The 8,986-nt window shown below is 37.6% G+C and overlaps 1 protein-coding gene across 3 annotated transcripts; it reads left to right on the forward strand.

Annotated features, from left to right (window-relative positions):
* Window positions 1-1,643: 1,643 nt before the first annotated feature.
* LOC109205181 (BRCT domain-containing protein At4g02110-like) lies at window positions 1,644-8,452 on the forward strand. 3 transcript variants are annotated; one of them, XM_019367859.1, is made up of 10 exons: window positions 1,644-1,913; window positions 2,032-2,121; window positions 2,364-2,468; window positions 3,150-3,251; window positions 3,375-3,459; window positions 4,112-4,181; window positions 4,313-4,357; window positions 5,087-7,270; window positions 7,344-7,560; window positions 7,663-8,452. In XM_019367859.1, the coding sequence occupies exons 1-10, from the start codon at window positions 1,812-1,814 to the stop codon at window positions 7,966-7,968; spliced, it is 3,306 nt and encodes a 1,101-aa protein (XP_019223404.1). In that variant the 5' UTR covers window positions 1,644-1,811; the 3' UTR covers window positions 7,969-8,452. The 3 variants fall into 3 exon arrangements, with proteins under 3 accessions (XP_019223404.1, XP_019223405.1, XP_019223407.1); XM_019367860.1 differs by lacking the exons at window positions 1,644-1,913; window positions 2,032-2,121; window positions 2,364-2,468; window positions 3,150-3,251; window positions 3,375-3,459 and adding an exon at window positions 3,872-3,942; XM_019367862.1 differs by lacking the exons at window positions 1,644-1,913; window positions 2,032-2,121; window positions 2,364-2,468; ... (2 more) ...; window positions 4,112-4,181; window positions 4,313-4,357 and adding an exon at window positions 4,883-4,972.
* Window positions 8,453-8,986: the final 534 nt, after the last annotated feature.

Genomic DNA, 8,986 nt, shown 5'->3' on the forward strand with positions numbered 1-8,986 from the left:
GACCTTGATATTGATTGAGTATTGTTTCAAAGTTGAGGTTAGTATTGTGAAACCAAATATTGAAGTAAGACTTGTTCTTGATATTTCTATCTCCATGTTGTTATTGTTCCTTGTTTTGGTTAGGGAGAGTGTTAATGCACGAAGGGTGATGCCGTGCCATGTGTTTGTGAGTCTTAATGCACGAAGGGTGATGCCGTGCCGTTTAATTTATTTCTTATGGTGAGGTTGAGACTAAAAGCACGAAGGGTGATGCCGTGCAATTTCCTTTACCGTACTTACTTGTTTCTATCTGTTTAAGGCATATTGGTTGATCAAGTCCTTATCACTGCTTTGATTCTTTATCTTTGTGATCCCCTCAGCATGTCCCCCCTCCCAATATTACTTGTCTCATTTTTGTTATTGTTGTTATTGGTATATATATTGTTATACTGCACAGGTTTGTTTTGTGGGGTCTTGTCCTAGCCTCGTCACTACTTCGCCGAGGTTAGACTCGACACTTACTAGTACATGGGGTCGGTTGTACTGATACTGCACTTTTTGTGCAGATTTTGGTACTGGACCGAGTTGATCCTGAGTTTAGCTACTGGCTTCATCTGATCGGAGACCCAAGGTAGTCTTGTTGGCATCCGCAGGCCCTGGCGTCCCCTCCTATACATTCTCTTTACCGTTTCATTTGTATCGAAAATAATTGTATTTCCTTCGGACAATTACTTGTAGTTAAATCTTAGAAGTTCGTGGATTGTGACTCCATATTCTAGGTAGTTGTGTATAAATATTAAGATTGTTATGGATTTTCGCACTCTTTTAACTTGTTATGGCTTAATTGTTGTTAATCACTGAAAGGTTTAAGAACTTGGCTCAATAATCTCTAATGTTGGCTTGCCTAGCAAGTGAAATTTTAGGCGCCATCACGGCCCCGACGGTAGGAATTCCGGATCGTGACAAAAAACTATACATTTTATCGTCTATTATTTTTGGAAGCGGCTAAAAATATACATCTCTTTTTATTTTTTTCTCAATGAAAAAGGAAATTTACGTATAACATTGATAGAAAGCAAAATAAAAAATCATCTATAGACATTATTTATAAAATGTTTATTATTTTATTAGTGAAAATAGAAGAAAAGATACAAACTTACTGTTACACTGTACTAATGCGCTGGGGAGAATGACAAAGTTACCTACAAAAAAAAAAAACTATTTACCCTTATCTATCTATTTATTTTTCTACCCATCAAACTAATTATATTTCCTACCCATATTAATTTTTGTGAAACTTTTTCTCTTTTTTCTCTAATTTTTTTTTTATTTCTAGCTTCTTTTCTTTTTTTCTTTTTTTCTTTCTTTTCTCTTTTTCTTTTTTCTAGTTTTCTTCTTGTTTTTTTCCTTTATTCATTTATTTTTACCTAAATCGTATTATTATTATTTTTATCAAAACTTATTTTATATTCAAATTTAACTCCTTCATTTTTTTTTCTTTTTATTTATTTTCTTTATTTCTTGGTCCTTTTGGTTGGGATGGGTTTCTGTAGCCCAACAATAGTAAAAGGCGGTGGCCCATGGCCCAAAAGACACGTAATAAGACACGTGTATATTTTCTGTGCGTTTTTACTCGACCGAATTTTATCTCCCGCCAGGCGCCATTGAAATCCATTTTTTTTTTTCAAAAGAGAAGCCACTGAAAATGAAAAGACCCCTCCTGTGATTTAGAAAACTCAATTATTCCTAATTCCACAGTATCAGTTCTAGGGTTCTTACATTTTATTAAAAGGAAACTCTGAATTTTGTTAATATATTTGATAGGAATTTCAATGGCAGAAATCAACCAAGATATGTTACACGGAGACTTCTCCAGAATCTTCATCGGTGTTCGTTTTTTTCTTTTCGGATTCGACTCTCTAAGAAAAGAGCAGGTTTTACCCATTCATCCCCTAATTTGGAAAGTTCAATAATTTGTATTTCCACTGTTCAAAGTGTTTGGATGTTGCTTTCATTGCTCTACTCTTAACCTTCTTCACTATTTGTTTGAAGATTCGGTCAAAGCTTTTGGATGGTGGTGGAGTTGACGCGAGAGAATATGGACCGGATTGCACACACCTTATTGTAGATAGAATTGTTTATGTAAGTACACAAATAGCTCATTTTGTACCAAATTTATTATTTTTCTCATTTTGCAATTTCGTTAGTTCTTGTTTTCAGTCATTGTTCCTCCGTATTATGTCGATCAATTAATTATATGAATTTATGTGTTCATGTGTTTATAAGATTCTCTTTATTGATCAACTTATCCCAGCTTTTTTTAATTTTTCACTTAGATATCTTACCATTATTAATGAAACTGGGCACTGACTCTTTATGTTTAGGACGATCCCATATGTGTTGCTGCCCGACGGGATGGAAAAGTTCTAGTCACAAGCTTATGGGTTGAGCACAGTTTTGATGTGGGAATGGCTTCCGATCACCTTTCTGTGAGTTCGTTGGGAAATGTCTTTATGTCATAAATATGACATGTTTATGAATTGGAAAATGCTTTCTTTGAGTCTATTCAAAGTTGAACGTGTGGTTATAGTTGAATGTTTACGATAATGACTGCAATTAGTGTCTTCAATTGTACAATAGAATTAGCATTTTTGCCGATTGACTCTATACGCACATTTCTCTGTGAGAGTTGCTTGTTCTATTCCTTCGAATGTCACTATGGTGCACGAATGGATGTTTAAGTTATGTTCGTGAGTCCAGCTTCATTTCACATCATTTTGCTTTCCCAGAAGGCTGTATATCTGATCCATTGTGAAGTACGTTCAGGTGCCAACATTTGTTTTTTATATTTAGGGAGAAAGCAGACTTGGAAATACTGTGCAAGGCAGATATTTACAAAATTTCTGCTAACTAACTAACTACTTTGAATTTTAATGGCGTCATAAATGTATCCATTAGCCTGTGTATTGCTCCTTTAAAGTTCCACATGAATGTCTTCATGTATTTATAAGAGCTCAAAATTTTCTCTGCTGGATCATTTGTATTCTTTGCTCTGTGTCTGAACTTGTGATAGGCCCTTTAAATAGCTGACAGTGTACCTCCTTTCCCTCCAAACCCCAAACGCGAAATATGGTTGATATAACTCAGAATATTCACTATGTTTCTTACAGATGATGTACAGACCTCTGAGAGATTTGAATGGAATCCCAGGTGCTAAGTCGCTAATTCTGTGCTTAACCGGATATCAACGACAAGACCGAGATGATATTATGGTTTGTAGATTTCAACTCTTGTTTCCTTAAACTCTATTATATCTTTCTTAAAAAAGAAAATTAAACAGTGGCTTCTCAATTATTTCTCATGTCACCTTGCTATTTGGTTGCTTCTTCTTCCAGACAATGGTTGGGCTGATGGGTGCAAATTTTTCAAAGCCATTGGTTTCACACAAAGTCACACATCTTATTTGCTACAAATTTGAGGGTAAACCTGTTTCTACTGTTGCAGCACTGCTGACTGTAATACCTGCTCCCTTAGTTTCTTGTCTTCTTTGCTCAGGGCAGTTTATCCTAGCAGGAGTTTAAAGGGGTTTCAGGTCGCGGAAGCCCCTTTTTACAGAGAAACTCCTTTAACCTCATTTTAATACTTGAATATAAATCTAATTTATTCCACGTAGACTACTGGTTCTGAGGCATAAATGTTGGATGTGTGGTATGTGTTGAACATGTGTAGTTCACAGCAAAGTGAAAAATCCAGTTAGCATAGCATCTACTCTAATGATCACCTGCATTTGTGAAATTGGCGTGTTAAACTGGAAGTGGTTGATAAGTTTCATCCTTTGTTCTTTCTTTATATGTATGGTTTACTGTGGTAAATTTCAGGCTTCGAAGCTTAAGGTATCAGAGCTTGCTAAAACATCTGTTCTTATCTGCCATTATGGCAAGCTGTGAATTACCTTAAGTTACGGTAATCCACTTTCATGTAACTGGTTATGCCTTTTAATATGCTTCTTCCACCAAATCAGGAGAGGAAGAAAGATACTTCAAATACAGTCTGATTTTTCTCTTTTAACTGTATCTGGTTTTGTTCTGTTTACTACTCTTTTACAATTAAATGAGCCAACGTTATTTGATAGGAGAGAAATATGAGCTTGCCAAGAAACTGAAGAGGATAAAGCTAGTGAATCACCGGTGGTTAGAAGATTGGTAAGCCAGAATTCTTTATACAAGTCGCACATGCCTGGGCGACCATACCTGTTTGGTCACTTTTCCTTGATAGAATCTTTTCTACTTTCAAGTTGCTCAAGCTGTTCCTTTTAATCTCTTTTATTCTGCAGTTTAAGGGCTTGGGAAATTCTTCCTGAGGCTGCATATGATAAAAGGTGAGACCTTTTAAGCGTTGAATTTTAATTGTCCGCCCTCTCTATGAGAGGGCATCTTGTTTTGTTTAGGTAGGCTTTAATCGAGGTCTCCTTGGTGTTCGTTTCAGTGTGCGAAGTCCACAAGGTTGCCCTTTATTTTAAAGAACTTGAATATATGAAGTTTTACGTTGTGAAATTGAGAAAACCTGTTCTAGAATATGTCAGTATTCCTATTTGAAACAATCAACACAAAGATTAATTTTTTAAGGTTATCAGGTCAATTTGCATAAGACACTCCAGTCATCAACTTGTCTTTTTTTTGATGAAGTATCCAGTCATCAACTTGTCTTATGTAATCAATAGTTTAAAGTACATGGATTATTATGTGTGCTTAAGCTCAATCTAGGTGGAACTCGTGCACAACTTTCGAGGCACCTTCTCAGACTTTAGTCATCGAATTGTCTTAGAATGGCATAGGTCGGTAATGCTATTGCTTCGTTTTCTTTCTTAGTTGTGGTGGCTTCCTGTGCCAAGGAAACAAGGAGTCAACAAACATAATAATGAAAGCATTGTGCTCCTAAAATGAAGTTATAGAGCTGTCAAATGAAAATGGCATTAGGTACAAAAAAACCAAAGGTAATGCTAGTCGCGATATGCTTATGTTTGTGAGCCTCAATTTTGACTACCCAATTATATTAACAAGAAACTCGTGGCATTGTCACACATTGTGCCTTTTTCCTCTTTCTCCAGTGGGTATGAGTTGGAGATGGTGGAAGCCGAAGCCAAGGATTCTGAAGATGAACAAGACGACATTGCTGCAAACACAGGCGGAGAGAGAGTTTCTTTCACTAGTCCTCAACATTCAAAGAGTCCCAGTCAATTCCGTTTGAAGCAGGAGATCTGTAGAAACATCTCAGATATACACACACCTACAGGTTTGTCAGATCTTGGAAACCATGATCAGCTGGTGTTATGTGCTTCCAAGGAATCAAAATCAGACCTGGTTACATCCTTTGAAAAATCTCACAAGAGCCATCTTGAGACCCTTGGCACCACTCTGAGTAGAAATAAAGAGGTGCCGCATAGCATGCCACTAAATGGAAATAGTCCGGCTTCAGTTTGTACTAGTGCTAAAAAGTTTCCTAACTCATGTTTGTCAAACAGTTGTATTAAAAGTTATTCCCGAAAAAATCCTAGAAAAATTGGTCTCACCATGGCCTCGGAACAAATAGAGAGTGCAGGATGTCCTCCCATTAATGAGGTGAGTAAGCATTGTGATAACGTGAACATCTCCTCAGAGAAAGAACAGGATGGAACTGAATCGTTTTCTGCAGAAAAGGACCAAAGTGGTCTGCTCCCTGGGAGAAGGAAGGTGGACATGTTATATAGTAGCTCCAATTCTTCAAAAACTAGTCATAATCCAGACAGCATGTTAGATCGTGGCCTGGTAGAAGATCGTGGCATAGAGTTAGGAAGACATTTGTTATTAGGGAAGAATGTCCATTCTGAAAATGGTGCAAGTCTTGATCCCTCGCAACACTGTGATTCTTCCATTTCCAATCCCATAAAACTGGGCAATCAGCAAGAGTGTGATGAGGATGCATTGCAAGCTGGCACTTGTGCAGTCACGGGGTTAAAAAAGACTACGTTGAGCAGCAATGTGGACCCTGTGAATTTTCACTTATGTGAGACTAAGGATTCTACTGTTGAACTTAACGGCTTAAGGAATGAACTGCAAGCTGCCAAAAATCCATCTCCAGGCAATGAAAGTGAAGATATTGAGAAGTCCAGTCGGTTGGCTGAATTGGAAAATGCTGTAGGAGATTCTACGTCAGGGTCTAAGCCATTAAAGAGAAAATCCCTTTCCAAGAAGACACTGGGATCTAGACAAAGTCTATGTAAAGGGGACTCGAGAAATCAGAAAGGTACTATATCTCTTAACAAGATTGTTCCTGCGAATGAGTCTGCACCCTCTGTGAGTGGGGGCATAAAGAACACAAAGCACCAAGAGGTTCCCAGCTGTGAAAAGGTTGAGGTTCCACCAGCAGATACTGCAGAATCAAACAAAGAGACAGAGAAAAGAAAACACTTTGATTCTGGAAATGAAGATATTAAAACAGCTGAATCCATAAATAGAGATGCTGAGACTCCAGAAAACAAAGAGTATGATGAGTTGAATGTCGCAAGAGCAGAGTTTGGTGGAGCACCACACTCAGGGGTTAATTCTACGGAGAAGAATCCAGCTGTGAACCAGTTGGTAAATCGGACTGATGTGGAAGATTGTGCTGTGAGGCATGATTCTGACAACAAAAGTTCTAAAGCTCAAAAGACTATTTCCAGGAAGAAGACTAGGTCAAATAAATCAACTTCTGTGGAGAATGATGTAGATGTGAAAGAAACCAAAGGTCCAAAGTATTTGATGAAGAGGAGCAGGACAACTAATTTAGCTTCCAAAAGAGCTGTAGTTTCGACAGAAGTTGCCAAAAGGAAGAAGTCCAAAAGCGAGACAAAGAAGAATGCAGAATTAGGGAAGGGAAAAGGTTTACCTGTAACATGCGAAGCCACACTGGCACCTGATCATGAATTGAACTCCATGGACGCGGAGAAGGAGAATGAACCTGCTATTGGAGGCCAACGCATAACATATATTGAACAGGGGGCTGGCGAAATGTCTCCAAAATGTAAAATAAAGCCTCTAAAGGCTAATGTTGCAAATCCTGACGCTTTGCAGGTTACAAAAGTAGGGACCGAGCCGAGGTGGTTTATCCTTAGTGGGCATAGGCTACAAAGAAAGGAGTTTGAGAAGGTCATCAAACGTTTGAAAGGAAATGTGTGCAGAGATTCTCATCAATGGTCATATCAGGCAACACATTTCATTGTCCCGCATCCAGTTCGCAGAACTGAAAAGTTTTTAGCTGCTGCAGCCTCCGGAAGGTATGCCTCAATAACCATGGCCTAAGTAGTGTCAATTTGTACAGGTAAATTGATTGTCTGTTGGTTCTTACAGGTGGATCCTGAAGACCGATTATTTAACTGCTAGCAATGAAGCTGGAAGACTCTTGGATGAAGAACAATATGAATGGCACAAAAAGGGCTTGACAGAAGATTTAGCCATCGACTTAGAGGCCCCAAGAAAGTGGCGGCTTCTGAGGGAGAGAACTGGTCATGGTGCATTTTATGGAATGAAGATAATCATATATGGAGATTGCATTGTACCACCATTGGTCAGTTAATTTGCACTTGTTTGTTCACCAAATTCCTTGCTAGATTGAATTCCTACATGTCTAGAATGTTTCTAGATTGCTCCTTTTTTTTTTTTGAATCAGGATACACTAAAACGTGCTGTCAAGGCTGGAGATGGTACTATATTAGCAACTTCACCTCCTTACACTCGGTTCCTTAAGTCAGGTGTTGATTTTGCTATTGTCGATGAGACCATGCCCCATTATGATAAGTGGGTTCAAGAATTCCTAAGGCACGAGATACCTTGCGTTTTGCCTGATTACTTGGTGGCTTATGTGTGCAAGCCCGGTCATCTCCGTGACAGTTATGTGAAATACAATACTCATACTTGGGTAGAGAGGTCATTGAAGAACCTGACAGATCGCTTGAAACTTGAAAGAGGTTGTTGAGGACATGGTGCCATCAGATGACAATAGTAACATGTAATATATGGTGATGAAAGTGGCTCCCATGGATGTGGCATAGGCACTCATGTTTTATTACTGCGACTCTCACCTTGTGTGTGTCCTAGAGGCTTTTCCCAAGTCTATAGCAGGAATTGCTGCAAGGCGGACCCCTACTACGAAAGTAATAATCCTTTTAGTTAAGGTGGTACCAGCTGACTTCCAACTTAAGTTATAATTTTTGATGTACAAGGAAGTTATTTTGCTCATATGATTTAGGCACAGTAACATTTTATTCGGTAGTAGCAGTTTCTTATTGTTTAGAGGTTAGAGACTGTTCAATTTTGTATAGGGCAGCCTCTTGCTGCCATATCTGGTACCAATTTTCTTAGCCCGGAGTGTGCTTGTCACAAATTGTACTGTAATCTACTCACAAAGTTTGAATTTGTGATTAACTTTTAATTGGATTATTAAATCGACATTAACAATCTCACAGAAGCTATGGATGAATTTGGCTTCATGGTAAATGATTTCGTATTAATCAAATTTATGAGAAAAATGCGTATCGAAATTCGAAGAGTGTACTCTTCCAAAATTAAGCAGACCTTGTAGAGATACACCTCGGAATAACACAAAAAGAAAAAGAAAAAAGTGAAGCAGACACATAGTTCCATATGCGTCAATTTAAAGTTTTAGCCTTCTCATTTACCATCAACTTTTCAACTACTCTAATCTTTATATAATAAATACTCTATATGTCTTATGGCCTATGTTATATTTTCAATTTGTTGTACTTCTATTTTCTTATTATACCTCATTAGTCAACTTATTTTTAAGTTTTTCGTTTTAAAAGTTGTTCCTAAATGAATACCCTGGGAAGGAAATGATAAAGATTAGGGAAATAACCAGCTATGTCCATTTATAAGTAGCTTATTACAAAAATTGTCCAATTGATAAAATATTACTAATATTAGCCAATTAGTTATTTGTTGCAAAAAGATATCAAATTTTAGCTTTGTTTTGA

The sequence above is a fragment of the Nicotiana attenuata genome, unplaced genomic scaffold, assembly GCF_001879085.1.
Source record: "Nicotiana attenuata strain UT unplaced genomic scaffold, NIATTr2, whole genome shotgun sequence".
Lineage (NCBI taxonomy): Eukaryota > Viridiplantae > Streptophyta > Magnoliopsida > Solanales > Solanaceae > Nicotiana > Nicotiana attenuata.